The sequence below is a fragment of the Centroberyx gerrardi genome, chromosome 22, assembly GCF_048128805.1.
Source record: "Centroberyx gerrardi isolate f3 chromosome 22, fCenGer3.hap1.cur.20231027, whole genome shotgun sequence".
Taxonomy (NCBI): Eukaryota; Metazoa; Chordata; class Actinopteri; order Beryciformes; family Berycidae; genus Centroberyx; species Centroberyx gerrardi.
This window is the reverse complement of record NC_136018.1, coordinates 8,601,573-8,628,734: the sequence shown is the minus strand read 5'-3', so window position 1 is coordinate 8,628,734 and position 27,162 is coordinate 8,601,573. Positions and strand designations below refer to the sequence as shown.

The 27,162-nt window shown below is 43.6% G+C and overlaps 2 protein-coding genes across 4 annotated transcripts in view; one reads left to right on the top strand and one right to left on the bottom strand.

The window, feature by feature from the left end:
* The first annotated feature begins 911 nt into the window (after window positions 1–911).
* Window positions 912–7,342, top strand: nsun6 (NOP2/Sun RNA methyltransferase 6). Its single transcript, XM_071912105.2, has 11 exons — window positions 912–1,007; window positions 1,170–1,325; window positions 1,464–1,564; window positions 2,062–2,168; window positions 2,585–2,738; window positions 2,875–2,956; window positions 4,447–4,566; window positions 5,008–5,152; window positions 5,250–5,395; window positions 6,326–6,451; window positions 6,539–7,342. The coding sequence occupies exons 1-11, from the start codon at window positions 933–935 to the stop codon at window positions 6,716–6,718; spliced, it is 1,392 nt and encodes a 463-aa protein (XP_071768206.2). The 5' UTR covers window positions 912–932; the 3' UTR covers window positions 6,719–7,342.
* Window positions 7,343–8,165: 823 nt separating this feature from the next.
* cacnb2a (calcium channel, voltage-dependent, beta 2a) overlaps window positions 8,166–27,162 on the bottom strand; it is a 56,751-nt gene continuing 37,754 nt past the window's right edge. For all 3 annotated transcript variants that reach the window (XM_078291255.1, XM_071912111.2, XM_078291256.1), the window contains 12 exons: window positions 26,451–26,570; window positions 20,516–20,638; window positions 20,239–20,375; window positions 20,046–20,122; window positions 19,539–19,672; window positions 16,765–16,845; window positions 16,028–16,086; window positions 15,287–15,396; window positions 13,425–13,576; window positions 12,447–12,542; window positions 11,610–11,792; window positions 8,166–10,469 (listed from right to left, as the gene is read on the bottom strand). In XM_078291255.1, coding sequence (XP_078147381.1) covers window positions 9,669–10,469; window positions 11,610–11,792; window positions 12,447–12,542; window positions 13,425–13,576; window positions 15,287–15,396; window positions 16,028–16,086; window positions 16,765–16,845; window positions 19,539–19,672; window positions 20,046–20,122; window positions 20,239–20,375; window positions 20,516–20,638; window positions 26,451–26,570 — 2,073 coding nt within the window. In that variant the 3' untranslated portion in view covers window positions 8,166–9,668. The remainder of the gene's footprint in view (window positions 10,470–11,609; window positions 11,793–12,446; window positions 12,543–13,424; window positions 13,577–15,286; window positions 15,397–16,027; window positions 16,087–16,764; window positions 16,846–19,538; window positions 19,673–20,045; window positions 20,123–20,238; window positions 20,376–20,515; window positions 20,639–26,450; window positions 26,571–27,162) is intronic.

Here is a 27,162-nt window from a genome sequence, read left to right as displayed (position 1 = left end):
TGTGGCTTGTCATTTGAGGGCTTTACTGTACGCGCTGATTGTACTAAGAAATGCTTTATTTAGAGACAATTTTTAAAATGCGTCTGAAAAAAATAGGATTTACATCACTATGTAGTAATATGTAATAACCATTGCACGTATATGTGTATGCTGAGGCACTGCATAGATAGTTGAAACAGTCACACATTTTAATCTACATTATAAATATGAATAAGAAAAAACGTTAATTCAGCCAAAATCTCTCATAAATGCTGACATTAGCCACCCCATGAGCGATCAAGTGGTTGATTAATTCGACTACAAAACTGTTTTCATCATTGTCACGTGATCAATGTTTAGTGACGTATACGGAAGTAGCAGAACCGTGCTTTCTAGTCTGCACTGCACAGAACGTGAGTACTGTTCGTCTAAGTAAAATCAAAGTAACTAGCTAACATTAGTTTAATCCATAGCTATTACTCCCCTAGTGATAAAAGTAGTATACAGAATAGGCTTGATTGGTTAGAGAAAGTTTCAGTGATAAGAGCTTCCAAACCGATCTGTCCTGGACACTATGTAGTATAAAGACTATAAAAACTTTTGGGAGGAGGCACTTCCCAAGGAGGTTTCATAGCAGATGGATGCCCCTTTTTAAATATCTCGTGTTTGTTAAATTTTATCCAAATAGTACCAATGGTAGACAGGCATAACAAGTGACCAACTGCACAAAGAGAAGGACTAAGATATAAACTGATGGCTCTCATCTTTGTTTACCTACTAAGAGTGTCAACAAGCCATCACCATGGGCTTGTAAGCTCTGTAGAGACTTATATCTGTCGTACTGCTACTGCAACTCAGCATGTGTGCAATCCATAAATGATTTGGATTTGTGTTATTGATTAGATATTACATGTTTTTTTGTGCAGATTGAAGTCTGGTTAAGAACAGAAGAAATGTCAGTTTTCCCAAGAATTTCTCTGAAGCCAGAAGTCAGTGATTACCTCAAGAATGTCTTCTTAAACAAGGAGGTGGGGCACCCTACTGCACACCAACATCCACACACCCACTTTGTTTTTGTGTATATATGGATTTTGCCATTATTTACCCAGCTCCAGCCACATCTTACCATGTAGCTTTCCTACTTTTTGACTTTTTGGTCCTGACTTCGTCCTGTTCTGTGCTGGGTTCAGGTGTTAGCTGCAGTGGGCCATCAGGAGGCAGAGTGCCGCTTCCAGAGGCTGCTGCTGTGCCTGTCTCACCCCCCCGCATTCACCTGTGTACGGGTCAGTACTCACCTCGCCCCCCTGGAAGAGATCAGGCACAAGCTGGGGCAAGAGCTGAAAAAGGTGAGCCTTTGCCTTATAGAAGAGTGAAACAGAGAGAGTATATTTTAAGAGTTTGTTGGTGTGGATATACATATGTTGGTGGTGCCCAGCAGTGGAGTTAGATTGGATTAGATGTTCAGTATGCTGTTTTCGTTGCAGCAGCAGATGTGCGGCTCTTCAACAGCAGAGGAGGTTCCCGTTCAGATTCTCTCTCACCCGTGCATTCCAGATGTGCTGCTCCTTCCTGTCACTGGCCCAAGGTATGCGAGGAATGCCAGAGCAACGTCAGCCAAATCTGAATCTGCTTTATAGAGCACACACAAAGCCCCAAATCACCAGTATCAGTCCCTCCACTGGGCTGGAGTTATGCAGGGCCAAAAACCACATGTAATTTCATGGTATGCTACTACCAAAATAGATGATTCTCCTGACTTTCATTCAAAGACGGGCTCTACAACACAAATAGAAAAACAAGTAGTCACACAGTTGGCATGACATTCACTTTTCACACCCTGATAAAGCTGAAATGTCAGTGCGTGAAATGTCACAGCGAATGTACGGAGGAGTGTGCGACTGTTATAAAGTTAATCAGTGCCAAATAGTTTGCACCTCTTTGGATGTTCATTCTGCTACTTTTTTGATACTCAACAACTCAAATCCAAGCCACAGCTGTGGGGGTGTTTGTGTGAGGGAGAGCCATTATATATAGTGGTGCTTTTGCATGTGTGTGTGACTGGCCTCTGCCCTCCACTCCCAGACCTGTGACCCAGCTCAGCTCGGAGGTGGTGGTGGGCGCTCAGTGTGGCAGCGCTGTTCTGAGAGGGGCTCATGTCTTTGCCCCAGGGATCGTCGGCAGCCCCAAGTGTAAGAAGACACACATTATTTAAAAACAACCAATCAAAGCATATATTTTTCCTATTTTCCAATACTGTATCTATAGAACCATGTCGTGTCTTGAATTCCTGTCAAAGTGCTATTTTTTGTAAGTTATCTAGAAGCAAAAAAAAGGAAATCCGTGAGTGTGTGGATCTTTTTGAGAGTGCAGATTTCCCTTTTTTTGGTTCTTGAATTAATTTGAAATCGACGCACCAGAGAAGCCTTATTTTATGTCCATTTTCTTACCCAGCATATGGACTTTCTTAGTCATTTACTTTTCTACGTTATCTATTAACATCACAATATATTCATTCTGCAGCTTGTAATTCATACTGATAGACACGGCTGGGAGTCAGGGTGCGGTTGTTTGACTTGAAATCTGCCCGCGATGCGTTTGTTCTCAGTCATGAAGTCTGGAGATGCGGTGTCTGTCTTCTCCGACTTGGAGGGCAAGTGCACCCGGGGAGCCAAGAACTTCCAGGGGAAGAGAGTGTTTCTGGGAAATGGAGTTGCTGAAATGGACCGCTCCAGCATTTTCTGCCCAGGTGAACCCGCCAAGTAGGTAGACTCTAGTCACTGTTAGAAATATGGGAATAATTGCAAATGTAATAATTACACTGTATGTATCATGGTAATCATGTGCTCTGAAATCCCAAAAGGAGAAAAACATAGTGACTGTCTTGTGTTCATCCAGAGGTATTGGTGTCCGGATGGTAGAACCACTTTACCAAAGTCCTTCCTTCGATGGAGTTCTGCCCAGCCTGGCGTTCCTGCAGGTATTTCTTCTGTTACTTCTTTAAATGTTTGATACATGAACTCACATTGATCAGTCCTGAGATCAAGGGAGCTGTTTCCCAGAGGCTTCATAACTTTATCATAAAGACCCTTTGAAGATATACTTTTAGTTTTTTTGATGTGTCTTTCACAACCTTTGCAACTCATAAGTGCTTTTAAATCATTTGCAGAATCTGAAGAGGTCTAGGATAGCTTTAGGGCGGATAAGAACATTCTGTCCTCACCGTTCCACTCTAACCTCAAAAGCAACTCACAAGCATAAAATAGAAAAGTGTTTGTACCACATTTGATAAATATGTCAGTCTTGCTAGAATGTATACCAATTTGAAGAGCAATAGTCTATTGATGATAATCATAAACTTTTATGCAGGAAATTTTACATTGGTAATTCATGCATTACCTGGGTGAATAGACAGATCGGCATATTATAGTCAGGACTTTGCTAAGTTTAAAAAGTTGGTGCAGGCAAGCATAACCACAAGATGTTTGTTTTAGGCTGTGCCCAAAACAGAAATATAGTGCTGGTTGGGCTCAGAAAATTCATGCAAAATTATTGTTGGAAAAGTGAATCAGCACATTCAGTACCAGGCAGACCTAACTGATTTTGTACTTTAGACCATTTGAAACAACATGAAAGTCATTATGATCTGTGTTTATGTGCCAAAGTATTACAATACCATTTCCTTACATAATTTTGAAGAAACTACTATTACTCCATACCTATAGATGAAGTCTATACACTCTTTCAAATCTTCTAGTTTCTATTGCTTTGAGGCCTGAAAACCCATTAAATCAGACGTTCATTCATTTCACTTTCTTTTTGATATAGTAACCAACAATCATTTTGTCAGTGTAGGTGTCACTGTTTCAAATGGTGTATATCTTATTTTGGAATGAAACTCTTCAACTGCTGGTGTTGACATATTGTGGCTGTAATAGCCACCTTTCAACGATATAATTAAGTCTAAGAATTGATACAGTGGCTGTAGAATATTTTTGCATTCAGATGGCTGTATCCACTCTTCCAGTCCTCTTAACATTCAGTACAAGTAGCCCAAGAAACTTTGCAGGCTTGTTATGGACTTCTGCCTGTGCTGTAGAAACTTTTGTATATGGTTAAGATGCATTGAATCTGGGCAACAGAGCATTATCATTTATTATAATTTCTTTCTTCCATTTCATCCTATTCCATATAACTACCTCATGGTACTCTTGTCCAGTGAACTACTGGACACTAACTACACTTCTGCAACTGCAACAATACTCTGTGCCATGCTGCCTGAATGCACACAGCAGCTGATTTTTGAATGTCTATTAGAGTGATTATATATACTCTACTGTCTATTAGGTTTGCTGATATATCGGGCCACTGTCTATTTGCACAGTATGTACAGTGTGTCAGTCGGCTATGTTCTGTTTTGCTTCTGTACATTTATTGCACCGGACAAATAAAGGGATTCCTGTTCTGTAGAACCTTCCCTCTGTGGTTGTGGGACATGTGCTGGGGCCCCGACCCGGAGAACGCATCCTGGACATGTGTGCTGCACCTGGGGGGAAGACCTGCCACATCGCTGCCCTCATGGGCGATCAGGTACAACTCCCAGAGAGTTTGTGAACAGTCAACCGCAGACATGAGCTCACTTGCATACATTTTGAGAGTGTAGTCTAAAAATGCACATCTAACATACAGTATGACCTGCAGCGACATAGTTCCTTAGAAAAGGAGATATTTTAGGTGAATGGTTGTGTTCCATAGGGGAATGAAGTAGTGGCCTCCATGAAGTAGTGGCTTTATTAGACATACCCAACATGCGTGAACTGCATGTAATCAAATTAGCTAGTTACAGGTATTTGTTTTATCTAACTTAAAAGTGGAGTGGACACAGAAAATCTGTAGATATTATCAGGCTTTATAAGACACATTCATTACAGACTCCAATTATGTTATAGATTATCGGGCCTGAAGACATAGTTGATGCTCTTTGCGTCTTGTTCATGACTTTATGACTTTGTCTCTTTCTCTCCCACACAGGGTGAGGTAGTGGCCCTGGACAGGATCCGAAATAAGATAGATCGCATTCGTCAGAATGCCCAAATGTTGCATTTGCACTGTATCAAAGCTCATTGCTTCAACAGCACTCAGGCTGTGAGCAGCGACCCGGCCCAGGACACTGAAGGTACAGAGTGTCAGCTCCTGTCTATCTGGTATGAATAAACACAGGACTCAGTAAATAGTTAGCATCTCGGTCTCTCTCTCTCCTGTAAATGTCGCAGGACCTCCCTTCCTCCCCGAGAGTTTTGACCGGATTCTGTTGGACGCTCCCTGCAGCGGCCTGGGACAGAGACCCAACATGGCCATCACCTGGAGCCTCAAGGAGATCTGCTCCTACCAGCCACTGCAGCGCAAGTTATTCCATGCTGTATGTTTAATACACACACACACACACACACACACACACACACATGTATAACTTCCTTTCTTTCCCTTTGTATGCTAAAACTATGTGGGTGTTTCTCACATTGCATTGGTAGTGACTCATCTTGGACAGTAGGTGGCAGCATGGGGCAGTTCTTTTATTGTACTGCTCCGGGTTACAGAGCTTTAATGAACAGCTTAAAGGGAACATCCACCCCAAAGCAAAATTTACAAATCTCTTACAAAAATTTACAAATCTCCCCCAAAGCTATAATTGAGAAACGAGACTCCAATCTTTGATGTCATGAAGTGGATTTGATCCACTAACACTGTGATGCTGACTTTTTGGACTTATACAGTATATTTTCTTAAGCGTTCACACTCAAATTTGTTGTTTTTTTTTGTACAACTTACAGCATTGTAGTACAAAATGTGTAAATATTCCTCAGAAAAGCACCGTGTGTATTCTCACATTGTCCAAAGTTGGTCTCCTTTTCGGTGTCAAATAATCAGTTCCAGTTGCTTCAGGACATCTTGGACTTCAGTAGTAGCTCTCTTGTTTCTAGCTTTGGGAGAGAGCTGCACATTTACGTAAATGTTGATTTAACTGTCCGAGTTGATAGGAATAACAAATGTGAAATCTGTTTTAGGGTGGACTTTTGCTTTAAGTATGGCTAGCAGATGGATTACTACAGGGAGATTAGAGTCCAGTGCAGGGGACATCATTTATCCCAGTGACACATAGTGCTCCATCAGTGTCCACCAGCATTGCCTTAAGGCTTTTCAGTATGTGGGCTGAAGAGAGACTGCTTTTAGGTAGATGCTGATGTCTACAACACATGTTTAGACTAGACTGTTTGTAATTGTGTGGCATATTAATAAAAGGTCTGTAAGTGTATAAATCCTCCTAAATAGAGCTTGTGCTTGCTTGCAGGCAGTGCGGTTGCTGAAGAGAGGAGGGGTCCTGGTGTACAGCACCTGCACAGTGACTCTAGCAGAGAATGAGGAGCAGGTAGCCTGGGCCCTCCAGACCTTTCCCTGCCTCACACTTCAGCCTCAGGTAACGGCACTCTGGCCCATGTGGACAGACTCACGCATATGCCCGTAAACAGAAACCAAACAGAAAACTTGTTCACGTCTTTCTCAGGAGCCTCACATCGGAGCAGAAGGCATGCCGGGAGCCGGCCTGTCACCTGAGCAGCTGCGTCTCCTCCAGAGGTTCAGTCCTGAGCTGAGCTGGGACCTGACGGAGCCGCCAGCCCCCCTCCCCAGCAGAGCCAACAGGGACACTATAGGCTTCTTTATCGCCAAGTTCCTGAAAAACTGACCGGAGAGCACGTTTTCTCTCTTATCGGTATACAGAGCGGCACTGCTCTCCGCCGACGGCCCTTACATGAGACTGCAGAGAGAGGGGAACAATAGTGTTTACAGTATGACACTCTGTATGCTTAGACAGGGCGGTGTTGACAAAGACACTCACTGTGCTGTTTACAACATCTGCCTCTCAGCAGCTGCTCTCTAAAACTGTGGGCCATATAGGGATGAGCTTTATAAACACGGAGGGCAGGAGAGAGGGAGGGATCTGAGTGCGAGAAAGAGAGAGGGGGGCAACGTGGGGATGGAGAAGGGGAGAGAGAGTGAATGAGTATTGGCAAATGCAGCACTGCTGGCGTCGCCATAACAACAGTGACGACACAGCTGCCATGGTGACAGTGGATTCGCTGGATCTCAGAGCGTAGATCAGGAAGTAGTGTGCAGAAAGAGGTCATGAGAGGTATTAACAATTTACTGCCTTTTAGTAGTGGTTCAGACAACTGGGACCGCTCGTTATTACTGCTGCTGTTTGTAAGGGGGAAATGATGCTGGTGTCTGGCTCTGACTGCATCGGCGCATTCACCTCATTGAAATTGTGTTCGTTTGATATGTTTCTCTCAAATAAAAGTTCCTTTCAAAGAAATGTGCCATTTTTTTGTTTTGTTTTTCGATGCATGTCTAGCATATATAAGGCTTACCTGTAGATATTCTGATTATATTGGTGAAATGTTGGTCTTCCAATGAAAATCACAACACTGCTCACAAATTCATTCACTGGAAACTGAATTATGGTTATCCATTAAATCTGTGTACAGAGTGTAACGTTTAGATTTGGACCTACAGCACACAGGCTTCTGGCCCATTCTGGCACTCATATGCAGGATTCAGAAAACCTTCACAGTGACCTCAGCTCACCTCGTCTTCCTGGGAATACCACCAGACTTTCTTGTCAATGCATCCACACAACTGTCTGAACTGAAATGACAGCACACTGCACGGTACTTGCAAAACAATCATGAGTCACATCAGCTTGCTGGGTATGTGCGCTGAATGTAGGGGCAGAGTACTGATTAAAATGGCTGCGGCACAAAGGGTTTTGTATCAGTACTCAGGATAAGGATTTTTCAGTCCCTTTATGTTTAACAACATTGAGATTCTTCCGAGATTAAATCGGCTTAAATGGGACTGCAGCTTTTGGAGTGCGTCAGTTTGGCTATTTTGGTGGCTTCTGTGTGTGGGGATGCAGGAAAAAACACCTCCCTATTTTAGATTCATCCACTCAGTTTTGTCATTCATTGTTGTCGCCATGACGACTCAGGAGGCAGGCAGGTGAGTCCACCTCAATTTCTCAGTGGAGTTTCTAAAGACTATTTATAGACGTTGCTTTCTTCGTCTGTCTGGATCTTCACTGTTGACAAAGCAGACAACAAGTTCTTCTCCCCCACATCAGTCCTTTGTTGCCAACTTTATTCTTTACATTTATGCATTATGTACATACACATGTACACTGTTAAAAAATTTGTAGTGCTACCAAAGTAGCATAGAAATGGAGAAGTTTTCATAATTACAGTTGTCAGGCAAAACCAAACAAACAAAATGAAAGTGAGGGGACGGGTTGGTGGGAGTGTAAACAGAAGGACTCCATTATCTTGCAGAACATTACTAACCTAAGATGCCTTCTGTGTGTTCAATTCAGATTTTCAATATCATGAATTAATATCAATACATGATATCTGTGAAAATATGAGTTCAACATTGATCTCAAGTTGCACATTATTGACCCTTCATCGAGCTTACAATGCAGGGGTTAAACCATCTCTTCAGCACCATTGCTAGACATTAAACTGTTTAAGATCCTGTCTATTAGTCAAGGGAATGATCTGAAATTGACCCAAAATGACAAGTGAGTAAATGGTAAAATCACAGAAAACAGAAGTATCTTTATCTGGTAAACATTTGGAATTGTTTCTGACAGTTTTGAAAATGTATCTATTTTTTTAATTTGCAGTGAGGAACACAGAGGATACCCTAAAATTGACATTCTTTATACTATGAAGTAAAACAGAATGAAACACGAGTCATTAGAAAAGGGGTCAAACTTAATAAAAGACAAACCTTCATGGAGTTTGGTACTAGACGTACTGTAAGTTGTAAGTTGTAATGTCATATCAAATCTTTTTCACTTGAAACCAATGTGAATCAGTAAAAGTGCAGAATAAAGGGTGTATCAATGTTATAAAATGTTTCTGGACCCATATAAATAGAACAGTACTGCATGTAAGACAGGAAGTTATTTTAGAAATCTTTTGTCTTGTAAGGCAAGACTAAGGTGCACCTCAAAGGAGGCATCAATATATGAGGACCAAATGTCTAAAATCATTGGTGCAAAATAAAAAAAAAAAGAACTAAGCAATAAATGATGAACATAAAATTAAAAGACCTCTGCAAATACAGCATCAAACTAACTTGGATAGTCAACCCTAGCAGTCAACCCTAGCAGTAGTCTGAGGGAACAAATTATTCAAGTGGTAGCAAGCAAAAAAAATCAAATAATAATAATAAAAAATAATAAAAATTAAAATGCTAATCACAGAAAGCACAGCTCAGTACAGAAAAAAATTCTGCTTTTGTGTCATGCTTTATCAAACACAGGTTTAAAATATTATGCATATTTGAGAATATTCATGCATATCCACACATAAACGACAACGTCTATGCATAGATACACAGATACATATATATTTATATTCATATCTATATCTATATAATCAAAATACTGCCATTGCTAAGGATGCAACAGCATTTACAAAGGAAGCATACATAAATAGGATGCTGTGGTATCGGGGTATAGCAGCACGATGGGAGAACAGAATGGTCTTCAAGAGGAGGTGGAGTCCAAATGAGATTGACTCAGTGTGTGTGTGTGTGTGTGTGGGGGGGGGGGGAATCAGGGGTTTGGTCTGTCACTGGTGGATGTAGGAGTCTCTGGCCCAGTCCCCCGTGTCGCCCCTCTTTTTGGGAGCCACCTCCCCCTCTCGGTCCCTGTCCCTGTCCCGGTCGTAGTAGTGGTGGTGGTGGTCCCGCGCCGGCCGGTGGTGGTGGTGAGAGCGCTGCTTGTTGCGTTCGTTATGGTCCTGTTCGCGCTCCTTGGAGCGGTGGTGTCCCATGCTGTGGCCGGCCTCCTCGGCCCCGCCGCGGTGATGGTGGTGGTGGTGATGGTGGTTGTGGTCCCGGTGGGGCAGAGGCTCGTAACGCTGCTGCTGCTGGGGGTGCCCCTCCCCTAGATCCTCCTCCTCCTCCTCCTCCTCTTCCTCCTCCTCCTCCTCCTCCTCCTCCTCCTCCTCCTCTTCTTCCTCCTCCTCCTCCTGCTCCTGGTGGAGGAGCTGAGTGCGCGGCTCGATATAGGCCGAGTCCCTGCTCTCCCGGCTCTCCCTGCTCTCGGGGGTCTCCGAGTCCAAGGTCTCCTGCCGGGAGAGGCCCCTGGCGCGGCTGCTGTGGTGGTGGTGGTGGTGATGGTGGTTGTGGTGCTCAGTCCTGGTGGAGGAGGAGCGGTGGTGGATGTGCTGCGGTCTCCTGGCCGCCTCTGTCCTCAGCGGCCTCTCCTCCTCGTTGCCCTCCGCCTCGGCCTCCTCCTCCCCCTCGGCGTCAGCCTGGTCCTGGCTCTGGTGGTGGTGGTGGTGGTGGTGGTGATGGTGCTGGTGGTCCTCTCTGGAGCCCTTTCTCTCCACTACCGCTTTATCTCCTTTCTGCTCTGCCCCACTGCCCTGAGGTTAGCAACACACGCCAGTTAGTAGAGTTACACCAACCAGCAAAATGCATCGTAAACACACACAAACACTACTAACAACTAACTCATGCAGATTAAGATGCACTTCACCCTCGTTATTACTGTTGCATACTCTATTCACACAAAACCTAAAACCATGAAATCCAAACACACACTTGAACACACACGCAGGTGCACACTCTTAGGTTGAATATCTATCAACCATCCATTGAAGGTTGACTGTGGTCCTGGAGGATGCAATTTCAAAAGAAAGGTTCAGGGTGCTTTGAAGGCAGAATGTTGTAGAATGCTCATATTTTTTATTTTTAGTCTCCAGGACCAAGGCTGACTCCCCATGGATTACCAGGATCTGAGGTTGAAAGCCTGTGACTGAGGGCCTCTCACTCACCACACTAACAATCACACGTCAAGCTCACTCCTGCTCCTCAGCGCTATCAGGATTTTCCTCATTTTCAGTCTTACATTTCCCATTGTGATGGCGGTGGACAGAGAAAGGGTAGAGGGAAGGGATGATACAGTATTTGCACACTTAGATATGTGAAATGAACTGAAATAACCCATAGCAATTAATTTCATTTTATAAACAAAAACCTTTCATTATATTGACACAATCTGACCAAGATGCATGGCAAGACGCATTATTGTTGAACTGTAACTCATTTAGTTGTGATGCTACTTAATGTGCTGCTGTTATGTGTCACTATTAAATCACCAAACAAACATGACAGTTTCAAATGCATGACAGTAAGCTGATATTTTCAGAAAAATCAAATGAAACACTTATTAGTAAGACAATCCAATTGTATGTGTGAAATCAAGGGTTTCAAGCTCTCATGCTACCTCCTCCCCCTCTTGTCCTTTTCTGTATTTTCTCTATTCCTTTCCCTCATTGTCATCATATCTTAACATTCATTACCCTGCAGGTTTCCTTCTTCTCCCCCTCTCTAACCCCCATCCTGTCCCATCCTGTCCTGTCCTGTCTAGTCCTATCCTGTTTTGTTCAGTGGGCCAAGGGCAGACTGCTCATCTCCACTGAACTGCTGCAGGCTTCCCTGCCCTCTCTGTCTGTGCTGTGGGGCGAGCCTACGTTGGCCCTGAGTCTGGTCAGCACTTGTACCTGCATGCTGGAGACTGGGGCTGGGCTGGAGGGCAGGGTGGCTGTGGCCAGCTTTGCCAGTAGTGGGTTGGGGGGGTTGCAGCTGGTAGGGTGAGTGCTTTTCCAGTAGGCCTCCAGGTAATCAGCCATATGCTCACATGCATCCTCCAGCTGGTTCTCATCTAGGATGATGTCAAACATCTCCTGAGAAAGGGAGGGGTGCAGAGAGAGTTAAAGAAAAAGGAAAGGAGGAGTGAGGGGGGCAAGAAAGCAAAACAGTGCTGTTACAGTTGTTATGGACCAAATTCACAGGCAGTGTGTCACAGACTTGTGATAATATAGCTTCATTTCACAAGTGAAAAATGTTCCTAGAAAAGGACTGACTCTAGGACTGTTCTGAGAAATAACCTACAAATAACATTGCCAGTAATTCTGTAAAGATATCAAACTGCTTCTCAGATATACAAAAATATCAAAGCTATGTTAGAAACAACCCAGCTGAATTAACCACTTAATAGCATTAGGAATTAATTCTGAGAAAATATTCCCATAAAAGTTGCTTTTTAAAAAATGAAAATCCCCAAAGATATACACTGCTATTTGAATTAAATTAAGCCTGAATTTTCACAAGCCTGGGGTGCTTGCTTGATAGTCCAAAATAATAACTAAGCAGATTACAGCAGAACAGAAATAGAACTGGCAGGAATTATAATGCTTTCAAAAATCCGACTTCAGATATGCATGAAACGAAAGCCCACAGCCACACTATCTCTAACTGACACAATTCACCTAAAACTTGAGGTTATTTTAACACTGGGTCCAAGTTAGCAGTGATCTGTGCCCACTGTGGATACTCACAGGAGGACACTGAGCCAGCTTGTCAGCAGCCACCATCTGGACATTGAGGTGTTTGGCCTGAGACTTGCCTCTGGACTTGATGAGCCTCTGCAGCACCTGAGGACACATAAGGACGGAGGGCAACAAGGTCATGGCTGTGCTGGTTTTTCCATAAAACACAAACTCTGACAAAGCCAAATTAAGGCTTCGTCTTTACCGCGATGGATTATCTACCTCGGGCAATTTTCATGTCTGTGGAAGTTGTTTTTCATACTTTACAAGAATGAATTGCAGCAAATGGCTTCTTTTGAAGGGAGGAAAACAAGCTGTGATATCTCCAAATATGCTAACACCACCTGGAGTCATGTAAAGGAGAGGGGCGACCTAGAGGATTGGCACAAGCTTAAAAAACACTGGTGTTGTCCTTTAAGGTTAGCTGTACAGGAGATGGCAGCAGGGTGTAAATGAGAGGGGAGCTGGTAAAGGCTTGTTTATTCCATCCAGTGTGATTCAGGCTGATGGCCCTTTGATTTGTTGCATCTCATGTCTCCTCGGGTATGCTTTTTTCCATTTTCTATGTTACTCGAATGCCTGCGTTTTTATTGATTGCTGAATCATGAGCCTTATTTACACACACCTGAAGGTCAGAGTGATGAATCAGTCCCCTCACGCACTCTCTCCCTTTCAGATGAGATGCGAAGTCAAATCTGACATCCTGTATTTAAAACCACAGCTAGAGAGCAGCTCAGTTACAGAAAAACTATATGAGCAGTGACAGGACATCCATACACCAGCGCCTCCTAATGCACCAGGGACATCCATAAACCAGAGGACTTGACTGCTACATCTATAGCGATAGAGGGAACAATTCACTCCAGCTACTTTCATTCTTCATTCTGTCATTACTCTCTGTCGAAGACCTTTGCATTTCTTCCTCTGTCTAGGTTTATTGCTGGATCAAATATGGCCAATTTCACGACAGAAGCATACAGTATTCACCTTGGGAGAGGTGATCTTGACGTAGACAATAATAGGGGCCAGGGAGGTCTTTCCCAGCTGGGACGGGTGGTTGATGGTGTCAGCGTCCAGCACCACCAGCTGTAACGTCCGAGCCAGTTCAAAGATCCGCTCGATCTCACTCTGGACTTCAGCTGCACAGAGAGGGAGAGTGGGGGGGTCAGTGCTTCCATTAGATCAGAGATTATACTTATAAGGACTGTGCGGTTGGATGATACCAAAACATGAAAGTAGCTGGCACCAGAGTGTGAGAGAAAATGTGTTAACTAATGAGCTTTTCACTGTTGAAACTGATAATTCATTCTCACAAAGTGCTATCATAACAGGGAATCATTCGTATTTTGTAACATTGCTTGACTGCATGGATTATTTGTCAATCTACTACATTTTGTGACTGTTAGTTACCCCCAAGTACACCGACTTCTGGGTTTTTTCTGTCTGGAAACCGGAGTCCATAAGCCAGATGTGGTTTTAATAATAAGAGTGCATTGCATCACTGATTCGACGCTTGATTCCCTTCTTTTTCATAAGAGAGACTTACTATTCAAGAGACATCATGACTTTGGGGACATGGCTTAGAGAGTAATAGCTCTGAGAGGAACAGCGAGCCATGTTGTATTACCTCAAACAAACAGGAACTGTTACATCACATCACCCCCACCCCGACAGATAATGATTTGACTGCAAAACAATCCTCCAAAGATCACAGCATCGCAGAAGGGCACAATTCCCAATCTCACAAAAACATGGCCAGCCTTCATGACTTTCACAGTCACGATAATGTCAGGAGCTGCAAAAGTCATTTAGTTTAGTACTGAGTCATAAAATCTTGTTTTTGTTCTGAAATCTGCCAGTGGGTGAGATATTTTCACTTGTTTCCAAACTAGTTTAACCTTTTTTGAGAATTTCCTTGAAATAAGTGATTATATCTTGAAATACAGCAAATCACTCCACTAGTATCAAGCCAATGTTGCTTTTGATTCAAGAACATTCTTGAAGAAAGTTGATTTATATTTGAAGCAATTGAAATAATCTCACCCCTTTGTCAGATATTTCCACTTTTTCCACTTTCCGCTTTGAGAAAAATAAGATTTTGAGGCTCAGTGCTAGACTAAATGACTTAAAATGATATTTTGGCAGTGTAAGTATGCTGATGAAATGTCTAAATAGATACAGAGTGGCGCTGGCTTAAAATAAAAAGCTTTGGGTAAAATGTGGAGTGAAGACTTTCGCTCTAAATGTGTCTCAGTCCTAATGTATCATTAAAGAAGACAGCAGGGTGGTGGAGCTCCTTCTGAGTTCAGGGTTTATTCTGGAACAACACACCCTTGAAAAAGACTGGGGTCACATCATCGTGTGACGTGTGCTGGCTCTATGTAATCATAAAAAATTGAAATGGAATACACTTTTTGCTTCAAGCTTATGCTTTTCCTGGGACTTCATGGATTTATTCTGGGACTTCTTATTCTGAGAGCGGCGCTGTCTGCCGCTTATGGTGATACAAAGCAAAGATTAGCCCCGTGGCTTCTGTCGGACTCGGGCCTGTGAGGCCATCACTCAGGAATCTGTTTCATTCTAATCACATCTGAACCCCAATCAACCCCGGTTAAATCAGGGGGGTGCTTGAACTCGTTATCGGGCATGCTTCGATTTTTTGCTATCTTTCATTCCAAACAGAAGAAAACTAGCCAAGGCCACTCCGGGCTTTGGAGAGTATCATAACCGTTGTGAAGAATTTCTTTAATCGTTTCCTTCCTTTTTCACATAAGTTGGTCTCCTTGAAAACATTCTGCATCAAAACACCAGATGTTCCCAGGCAGGCAGTCATTTCTAGATCAACTTACCCAGGTTTGAGCGTGTGTTGGAGCGCTCTATGATGGCGTGCTTGCTGGGGTTGTTCAGGACTGAGCGTTTGGCGAGAGAGATGTCCGCCGTGACGCGAGTGATTGATATTCTGACATAGAGGAAAGGGAAAATAACCCACAGAATATGGAATGAATCTGATAAAGCATATAGAATTTTTTTCTGGCATATATAAACTTAGCTCAGGCCAACGCCAAAATGAAAATATTAAACAATTAAATGATTGAGAGAGAAAAAGACACCAAAAAAATTAAATATATCCTAGACAAATGATGATGAGCAGAGCCGGAGACCTAGAATAAACAGAATATAAGCTAGGAGAGGTGTGGATTTGTTAAATCATATTAACAGATGTGATACAAGCGGATCAAAATGGAATTAACAGAATTCACTGCGGCTGCTGATGATCTGAGTGGATCTTAGCGTTGTGTAACTTTATGGCCTCTGCTCTGGATGGCTGGATGGGACAGCGCCCAACCGGGGGACTTAACATTGAGTAAGGAGAATCCCGCGCTGCTCCGGGGCCCACTATGGCCTATTAAGGACATGGAGAGGGCCTATTTAAAGCAGCAGCACACATCTCCAGGCCAAATAAACTTGTTACACACTCCCTCAGCGAGCCTCGGGGGAGAGATAAATACCAGCCTATAGGACTCAGAGAGAGGGGAGGAATGAGGGAGAAGAGGAAGAGAGGTTGGATTAAAAGGTCACAGTGAACTTACCTTCCTTCAAATCTGTGTTTCAAAAAGTCAAACAGTGCTTTTTGCATCATGTCTGTCACCTGTGAAGAGAATACAGCATCTGAATTCAGGAACCTTTTACAGAAAGGACAGTAACAGTGAAAATAGATATCTGCACATTTGTAAGGGTGTATGCACGCTGCAAAAAATGACAGGTTGCCAAGTGATTTTAACTTGTTTCCAGACCTATCAAGCTTATTTTGTGATAATTTTAGTCAAATTATCTCACTGCACTGGCAGATAATCTTGCTGGTTTCAATACATTTCACTTGACACATGCCAATACGACTTCTTTCAAGAAATCATAAAACAATCAAGAAAATCTTGAAACAAGAAACTTTATCCAAGACAATCACTTTTACCAAGTAAATGTTCTGAAACAAGTTACATTATCCTGAAAAAATGTCAAATTTGTTGAAACCGGGTAAAATGATCTGCCAGTGCAGTAAAATGATTTTACTGAAAAAATCCTAAAATAAGTCTGGATACAAGATAAAATAACTTTGTCTAAACTTCTAAATTTGTCAGTTTTTGCAGCGCGTAGAGGGACAGAAACGTTTCTCCCTGTGTAAGTGAGAGAAGCTGGGACATATTTATTTCTGGACTGTGCTGATCGTTTCCCAGATGAACAACAGAGCCGGTGTTGTGCTGGAGACGGCGCTGTGTGATCAGCTGGACAGGCGGCCCGGAGATGCCAAGGTTTTGACGGTGCTGTTTACCTCATAGCCCTTCAGTGACGGTCCAACCAGAACCACGGGCCGCATGGAAGGCACAACATCGTACGGAGGAATGTGTTCCGTCTTCGGGGAGCAGAAGAAGAAGAAGAAGAGGGAAAACAGTTGCACACATTTATGGAGATAAAGTAAACACTCACCATCACAAATCACTTCGGGAGTTGGAACAACAACGCACTAGACAATTTAAAAGCACTGGAACGTTGTGAACCATGAAATGAGATGTCTCAGCTGGCCCCAACAAAACACAAGCAAGCTTTCTTTGATATAGAACAGATTTGGTGGTTTATTATACAAATATTAACATCCGCACGTGGTCGGAATTCTTATATTTGTTAGGTTACAATAAACTACAATAGTCTGTGACATTGTTGTGTTGAGTGCTGAGATAAATACTCTCATCTCATGATTCTGACGTAATCGGGTCAGATGGGAGCGTTGTAACAGGAAGAGGTTAGTCAGACAGCAAAAATGCCAGAGTAGATCTACAGTAGCTACAACTGAGACTTTTGGGGAGAGGGGATACAGGCAGACACACTTTCTTTACTACTGCTGGGACAAAGTGGGAGCTCAGTTTGTGTGACAGCCTCGTTTTTTAAATTCAAATCCAATGGGCGTTATTGGCGTGATGTTTTAACTGTTTTGCCGAAGCAACTTTAAAAATAACAATAGCGATTTACAGGAAAATGCTGAAAAACTGACAGCAACAAAGGTTTATCAAAATGTTAATACATTAAATTAGCAATGGATGGAATTCTCCAAGCTCCAAGCAACTTCCTTTAGTAATAAAATGAGGAGAAACGGTATTAGAAAAGAATGACATACAGTATATTTTGATGTGCACGCAGAAAAATAAAGGTGCCGCAAATGGTTCTTCGGAGTGATGCCATAGAAGAACCATTTCTGGTTCCACAAAGAACCTTAAAGAACCATTTCTGCACTCCTTTGTTTATACAGCTGCATTGTGTTTTTGTTTATCTGCGCTTGTATAGCCTCATTTGCAATTGCACAATATATACTATGGAGGGGTTTGGTTATTTTCCACATTTATGCCATCACCCACCATCCAATAACTAAGAATTAAGAAACGTTTAATATCCCAAAGAACCATATAAGGTTCTTTGTAGATGGTTCTTCTATGGCATCACTCCCAAGAACCATTTTCAGCTCCAGTTCCCACCTTTATTTTCCTGCGTGTAGCTATCTTGTATCTTTTTTGATAAAGTTGATATCCTGCTGGTTGTCCCTTTTGTTGCAGCAAGCTACATATTTAGTTGCCCAGAATAGAAGGAATTTTCTGTGGAGGTTTGGAAAGAATGTCCCTTTAATGCTGTTATGTTTTGTACTCTCTTTGTATACTCTCTCAGGAAGTGCATTTCTGTCTCTGCGTCTGACAGCCAGGCGGTGAGCCTGCCGCCGCTGTGTGTGTCCCAGGCGTCTGACAGCAGCATGTCTGAAGGATGTGTGGATATGCCGACACACTGGAGGAAAACGAAAGCGCTCTCTCTCTCTCTCTCTCTCTCTCTCTCCCTCTAAAGCAACAACAGTGCGTGATCTAAGCTCTGCTGGAGACAGCAATGAGAGAGGAGAGGAGACAGCTGGGAGAGAGGGAGGGAGGGTTGAGGGTGACTTCTACCTCCTCTAGATACTTAAAATGACTGCTAATTACTGTATCTACCACATAATATTTTATTAGTCATTTCTTTCCACCTCCCCTTGTTTGCCCTTACGTTTTAAGCTGTTCTCTCCATCTTATGAGTGTGTGTCTTTACGATGAGTCTTTCTGTGGACTTTATGTTGCTCTCTATCACCTTGTCTTCTTCTCCACTTCTCTTTTCTATCTTTCTGACTGTCTTCGTGGTTCTTAAACTTGTACGATCTGCTGCCGTCACTGGACCCCCCTAGGGACGCTGTGCAACATCAGAGCAAGGGAACTGGTGAAAGATGCACACTGCCGCTGACTAGCATGAGAGTATTAATGTGGTTCAGCTGAAATACTTTCGTTAACCTAAGTTCAGCCTTGGGTTACTTGATTAATATCAGTATAGTCATGGGAAGTGGTCCTTATTGCTGCTTTCATTGTTGTTACTGCCAGATAAAAACATAAAAATATGAATGGAGAGACCACTCTTAAGCTTAATACATGAAATGCTAAATATTATGAGGGCAAATCAAAACAATGATTGGCTCCGCCCAGAGCACCAAATACTGGAGGTCATCCAAGATTATGATGATGATAATTTGTCTCCGTTACATGGCAACGACCAAAACAGAGAGAAGCAAAGAATGAAGCCGATCTCGTCTAGCTTATTAAAATGCTGTGCGCACTGAGGTCCCACTAAATCTGAATCGCAAATACAAAAACACAAGCAAACACAAAAACAAATACAGAGATCTCAGGAGCAGGGAGTGAGTGAGCGGGGGTTTGTCAGTAAGGAGTGGGAATCTCTGCAGAGGAATCAGAGGTACGGTACAGGCTGGGCCCTGCCGTGTCGCTGCACCACAACTTACCGACTTTTGCTTCTGCTTAGCTACGGTGAGACGGAAGAGGAAAGAGAGAGAGGTTAAGAACAGGCACGCATGCTAACGGCTGGATGCACGCCGAGGGACGAGGGCGGTGGCACACGTAGACAAACAGAACGGGCGCCGAGTGAGGCCGAGCAGCCAAAGGCGATTTGTCAGAGCCGTGCGGACGGACAGAGAAAAAGAGAGGGGGGGCGGGGGTTGGGGGGGGGTTGTAGTATAGAGCCCTGGTTTACCTTCTTAAAGAAGGGCATTCGTTTCTCTTTTGCTAGGGGTGACATGACAGTGTTTGGACTGGCTTTAGGGGAGCGCAGGTTGACTGGAAGCTCATTGTCCTCGGGGTCTAAGCCTGTGGCGTCTATGTCAATTGCTACGCACACAGACAGACAAGACCACCATCATACAGAGGCGAACACAGCAGGTTACAGGGGACAGGGGGAACATTTCACATCCACAGTAGCACAGGACTGATACAGAATGTGGAGAGCAACAGCAATATTAAACGAAACATTTAAAAGTGCAGTAATGGCAGTTAAAACATAACTGACATCGATAAATGTCAACTTTACTGCAGCTTTATTAACAAGATATGAAAAATGTAAGAAATAAATCTTACCTTTATATTCCACTATCATAATTTTACTAGTAACTCAAAATCAGAGTGGTTCAAAGTTGGTTTAAAAGACTAAATAATCTTTTAAGTACAAAGCTGGAGTTAGAAATGATGGCTATCAAGTACTCACCAGAGGAAGGGGGGGTGGATTTCCGTGAGTTAGGAACCACTTCACCTAAACTAGAGGACGAGTTTGCTCCTGATTTACTGAAAAGAGAGAGGGAGTGTTTTCTCATTTAGGATCAGAGCACTTTGTCACTGAAATTCTTGAAAGATCTTAGTTAAGACAAGAGAAGAGACTGTGTTGTGGACGAGGCTCGTACCTGGAGTGGAACTTGCCCTGTTTGGCTCTGTGCTCCTGGAGGATTCGAGTGTTCTCGATCTTCACCGGACTGGGGATGAAACCGATTTCACAGCCTTCCTTCACCAGGCGGCCTATCCACCAGTCATTGTTGAATTTCTACACAGGGAGTCAATTAAGACAATTACACCGTCACCTTCAGCATTCTCCTCCTTCTCCTTATCTTCTTCATCACCACCGTAGCTGTCAGCACCAACCATCTTAAATATCATCTCACACTGAAGTGATTGCCTCCTCACCTCTTTGACATGGAGGAAGTCTTTAGCCTCAAAGGAGACGGCCATGCCCGGCACGGGGACGTCATCATCGTGACTGGCGCTGTAGTTGACATTTGTGCGAACAGCAAACGCAACCGGTTTAGTCTGCCAGGAGGAACAATGGAGGGACAGAGACGGAAATGTCAGATCATACATAAGATTAAAGTGGCTGTGAAATGGCAGTTGTATCATAATTGAAAAAACCACAACCGCAGAATTTGAATGCCCATAGAGAGAGTAGAGATATCTGTTCCTGGAATTAGAATTTGTGGTAGAACTTTTTTTAGCGTGCTATTAGTGAGCTGTTTTCCTCCCTTTGTGCGAGGTGTAAAAATAACTCATAGCGAGGGAAACAAGCAGGCTGTGACTCATCCTCACTCAGCTGGGCTATCTCTCCATGAATGAGCCCGCTGCTGCTCTGTCTGTCTGCTACAGGCTAAAACACTCATGTTAACGTTTGTTGCAATAACCACTTAAGAGCACAACAGTACAACAGGACTCTTGTCTTGTGTTTATTTGCTACAAATAGCACTCATGTAAATGGCTCATAAATCTAGCTACAGTCTTTACAATGGATTAATCAATATTGGCCTTCCTATCCGATCATCGCTGGCCTTCCTCTCTGGGACAAGCAGCCGGTCCATCTAGATAATAAAGCTAATGAAATGTTTCCAGTACCTCTACAGGCCCACACATAACCACCTTATGTAGCTGATCGATCACATGTCATATTGCAACTTTGTAGATTCCACAGATATTTTTGGACAAAGCAAGAGCAAATCTCCTCTGCCCATAGTAAGGCATTACACTTTCAGCAAAAAAGGGGATTTAACAAAGATATAAAAATAGGTCACAACATGAGAAAATAGCAGGGGATAACCACATGCACACAGACAAACACTAAATCCACATCCTTGCACCCGTGTTGTGCTCCTAAGAATACCCATATGAGACACATTCCTTTAAGAATTACATAAAATGCTTTTGGACATAATCTTGGGGCAACAGTTGACGACATGGACATGCCCTCTACCAGATTACATTTGCTCAGCCTGTGACAGTGCGACGGGCCCGACGGTGGTCAATTGAAAGCCGAGCCGAATGCACAGGCATGTAGCTCAGAGTAATCTCTCCCAGCGTGGCCTCGCGCGCTAAATATTTACCTGCAGATGAAAGAGAGCGGGACGGGGGGAGGCAGATGTACCGAGCTTTAGCCTAACGTTCCGCTGGAAGCCAAATTGAACCTCACTGGGGCTGCGATCAGAGCTCTGATACAGTAACCTAGTTGGACCTTACACACACTTTAAAAAAATGCTTTCAAAGTGGCCTCAAATCTGGCACGTTGTCGGCAGTTAGAGAAGCTGTAGTAACTTTTTCCTTGAAGTAACTGAAAAAAAAATCTGCCAACGGGATGAGACAATTTCACTTGTTTCCAGTACAAGACAAGGCACATCACTCCACTAGCATCAAGATAATGTCACTTGATTGAACTTTTGAAACAGGTTGATTTGCATTGGAAGCAAGTGGAATTAAGCACTCAGCACATTTCTGTAAGGATTCAATACTAGATTAAATGACTTGTTAAGATGGATTTTTTTCCCCCCTGGCGTTTACCTCCAAACAGGAAAGTAGGACTGATGGGATTTGTAAGGATCAGGATGCCGTTCTGGATCCTCAACACTGCACAGTACATCACAGTATAGTGCTGTGGGAGGAATTCATCAGTGGAGGATGGGAAGGGCTATATGGATGTAGGGTATTCTCATTTATTCATGATGGCATTCACTGTCAGCCAATGCCTCATGGAAATATAACAGGTGCAAACCGACTATGATGAACTATGAGGAATTATGGAAAAAAAAATACATCAAAGAAATCCTCCTGCAGTGTAAAATATTCCAGGAGCGCACTGAGCTGGGTGTGTGTGTGTGTGTGTGTGCTTGTGTCAACCCCACTGAGGAGAGCATCCAGTCCGGTGTGTGTACAGCGTTGGGACACACAGAGGACAGAGCGTCCTTGATGGTTGCATGCTTTGAGTCACATGGCTGCATGGAGGTACTAGGTCCATTAGAACATGTATGTGGTCTTTCTGTGAGAGGGATAGGCTGTCTCATGGACCGCTGCCTCTTTCCTCCCTCCCAGCTGCTCTGCTTGCATTGATCCATCACAGGAGCAGCCACATCTAGCTTCCTATATAGGCTTAATGACATTTTACAGACCCGTGGGCACACATGTACGCACACACGGCCTCACATGCCACTTTGTATCACAGGTGACGGCAGGATCTGTACGTAATGGCGCCATAGCACTCCGGTAACTCCACATCTCCTGACCAAGCCCACACTCTCTCTCTCTCTCTTCCTTCTTACGTAACACAGGCCTTCATTAGGGATGCCGTATTGACCGCAGCGAGCGAAGGAGAAGGACGGAGGTGGAGGGTTTAGGGATCGGGGAATAGGCATGGGAGGAGGGGAAAAGGGAGGAAGGGAGGAAGGTAGCAAGGGGAAATGAGATGGACAGAATGATAAAAGACAGGAGAGAGCAAATGGGCAGAGCAAGATATACCGTAAAGAGGAGGTGAAGGAGGCAAAAGAGAGGCGGTGAGAGAGGGACACAGACACAGATGGATAGGAGATAGAGTGAGGATAAGAAAGCGAGCGGAAGAGAAATGGAAAGAGCCACAGAGATAACAGGCATAAGAGGAGCCAGATTTGTAACTGGGAACCCTGGGAGGCAGCGCCATGGACCACAGCCAATTAACACCACAGAGACACTCCTCGCAATATCACACCACACTATGAATATTTCATTAGATAATACCTCCCGGTCCTCTCTGTACTTACACTGACTGAGTGAACACTTGCCCTCCCTGATGCTGATTGGCCATGTAACGCAGCGCAGCCTTTCCATTAGGAGCACGCGCAGGATCTCATACTATAAATCAACATCCCCATATTGTTTCACCTTGAATGTTCTAGATCGATTTGTAATGAATTCACTCCAGCCTCTAGCTAGCTCTGTGCACTAGCCTCGGGGTGTACTGTGAGCATGTAAAATGCATTTTTATGTGGTATGAAGCCACCTTAACCTTCATCAACGCAATGTGGGAAGATTGTTCCATAATTGTGCAAGGTCTCATGTTTTAGTATAGCTACACATAATAAAAACTGATGATGAAACCTGAGCCACCTAGTTGTACTTTGAATGTCTGTGACTATGCCAACTTTTCCAGTGCTGCTGGACTGGTACAATTACTTGGCTTTGAATGTATACTTGTAGTGTGTTTATGTTTAGTCTTCCGTCATGTCATGTCATGTCATGTCATGTCATGTCAAGTCTTGTCTGCACTAAAAATGTGTCCTGCAATGTGTCAGCACCAATTAAGTCAGATTCCTTATGCATCCACTGTACTTGGTGAATTAAAGCTACACAAGGCAAGATTTTTATGTAAAAATCCAGCTGTCTTATCAGCCTAGATCAGGAAGTGGGGCTGCGACAGAGAGGAGCGCCCCATCCACATCTAATTGAGATGCCGCAGATTTACTCTATTTGTCCAAAAGAAATTCTGCTGGACTCACCAACGACAGCCGAAACCACTTCACCACCTCCACCCCCAACAGCCACTAAGAAGAAGGCATTTAGTTTACTGACCTCACCTCACAGGATTTCTGGCTAGTGAAGTCCTCAGAATTCAGACAGATACCTCTAGCTGCCATCTGGGGCTGCAAAGTTGCCCAGTGCAGCTTTAAATTGACTGATTCTGATGCTGATCTGATCTGATTTTGATTCTGATCTCCAAGATCCAGACATATGAGACTTCAGAGAATAATCAACATATCATCACAGAGTCATCCCTGTTTACATGTTTAACTGTGCATGAAAACAGTCTGAACAGTGTCTTTGAGACATTACACCAGCCAGGTCAGATGAAGAATGGGGGGTCCCACACCTGAGCAGTCTGTATGGCCAAACAATGTAGACAAAACTGGTTGATGAAGAAGACCAGACTGAATGTTCAACAACATGCCAGAGTAAAGGTACCACTTGAAAGACTAGACAGGCTATATTCTATAATTAAGGTTAATTAGAGACAGCTGTGGGTGTAGTATATGTGTATATAAGAGAATATACAGTATGTGTATATATGAAGATATATGAGGGCAATGGGACATCTTGTACATTACCTACAGGCATCACCCATACTGTCTACACCAGCTAAGTATATCAGTGGTACGGTGGGGAAGTCTTTGTGAATTACTACCCATAAAGGATCGCAGTCAGAGTCTGCACTTCCTCTGACCCTAGCTTGCTCTGTCTCTGGTGGCCAAACCACTGAGAAGCTATTTTTTACTGCTCATCTATCACACAAAATGTCAGCAGGGGTAATCTGTGCCAGGTTATCTACAGCCAAGTTATCTTTTTAATTAGTGAGCAAGAGAGGTTGACTCTGGGAAATAACAACATCGAGCTGCTAGACTGATCTGTCTCGTCGCCGGCTACGAACCGCGAGACACAGCGCAGGAGGAAAAAGCCTGTTAGAATGGCTGGATAGCTAAAAGCTTAGAGCTTAGAGCTAATGAGTGAGCTAGCTGTTATAGACACTAAACACCCAGTGAAAGACAATAAACCAATTTATCAGACTTTTGCTCAAATTAATACGCAAAAATAGAACATCATGAACTATCCAACGAGCTGGAAAGTGGGGAGAGAACAGCATGTACACAGAAGATAGCAGAATTATTTCACACATCAAAGGCATAAATCTTAACAGAGCGATTTGAGTGGTTTTGTGCAAGTGAGATCTGATTGCCATGCCTGTTGCACAAGGCAAGTCTGCTCTGCTGTGCGTGTGTGTGTGTCTGTTTGTTTGTTTATATGCTGCTAATTGTGGCCCAGAGCAGGGCAGAGCAGGGCAGAGCAGGCAGGCTTGGCTCTGATAAACAGTGAGGCTGAGCCCTCTGTCCCCCTGAGGCCCCCGGCCACTCACATCACTGGCCCCCCAACGGCCCTTTCTTCATCTGAGCGGCCAGCTGGAGTCAACTGTGCTATCCTGCTTCTCATATAGCCACCTAGTCCGTACTGCAGCACTGCCCACAGTCTTACCCCGGGATTAGTAAAATATTAGCACATTAAAGCAATGTGAGAGAGAGAGAGATAGAGAGAGAGAGAGAGAGAGAGAGAGAGAGAGATGGGTGGATGGGTGGATGGATAGATGGACGGATGGATGGGCTTGTCAAGGCAAAAAATTAAAAACTTTTGTTCCATCAACTTTATGCGCCGTCCTTGGCCAGAATGTTCCTCTCAACGCTGCATTATGCCCTTTTGGAAACATTAGCAAGCTTGAAACCTCATTGTAGCATTTTAGTTTCACCAAGTATGGCAAAGGAAATTATTTTATGTAATTGGAAAGACAAAAGTAAAATTCTCTCTCAAATTTCTCTCACAATTGATCCCCCTGAGCATTACACATAATTTCCATGTTGCCTCTACACTTTAGCTCTCATATAGCCCAGGTTCTTTTTGACAATTTATAGCCCAGTTTTAGACCAAACAGTAAATACAATATTACACATTTAAACAATGCATAAACAGCAGTAAATATCAAAAATATGCACCTGTGTAGCCTCATTTAGCCTAGATGTCTATAACCATTTAGACGTCTTTTAAACGGCTAAACAATATCAAATTGCTCAGTGGGGATGTTTGACCATCTAAAAGTAGAAAAATGTATTAATAACACCCAGAACTAAGTAACAACTTTTCGGGATATCTGGAGCACATATTTCAATCTGGGAGGACCTCATCTGAAATTTCATCATGCTTCCCCCCTCCAAACCGACAGTCAGAGTCAGACAGAGGCAAAAACAGAGACAGGTGGACAGAGCGACCCGGTGCAGTCTGGTGCAGGATCCCCTACCTTGGCCTTGTCGAGCTGTGCCTGAGCCTGTCGCTCTGCCTCTCTGCGCACGGCCTCCTTATCCTCCTCCAGGGACACATCGGAGTCTGATGGACGGCTGGTGTAGGAGTCGGCCGAACCCTGCAGGAACACAAACAGCGTCACACCACACTGAAACGTAACCCCCTCCTCCCCCACCCCCCACCTCCCCAGAATCCACACTGTATGATTCCAATTGGCTTGCTGTTATCAGCCAAGCAGCAGTGAACTTGGAGAGGTTGGCAGCGTCTTGAGGACATTGGAGATAACCTACTTTGCTTTGCATTGTCCTTGCTCTAAAAAGGCAATGTGTGACTCAAAGAGGGTGAGCGTTTGATGTTCAGCTCACACGCACAAGCACACGCATACACACACACACACACACACAGACTAAAATGTTAAAATGTCTATGAAGTTCCAGGAATCAAAGTAACCTCAGTTAACCCCAAGGAAAAATGAATCAGAGCACTGAACCTAGTGAGACGAGCAGGCACATGGTTTTTTGGGAAATTGCACCGTTGCCACACTCTGGGGGAAATTCCGCAAGCGCTACTTGGATCTGTGCTGAATAATGGACACTTCTTCTTTGTTTCTATCCTTTCTATCCTCTAGCCCTTTTTTCTGTCCTTAGGAGCCTTTCAGCCGCTTGCCTGTCGATTTGCTGTGTGCCTTCTGTGGTAAACACTGGGGGAAA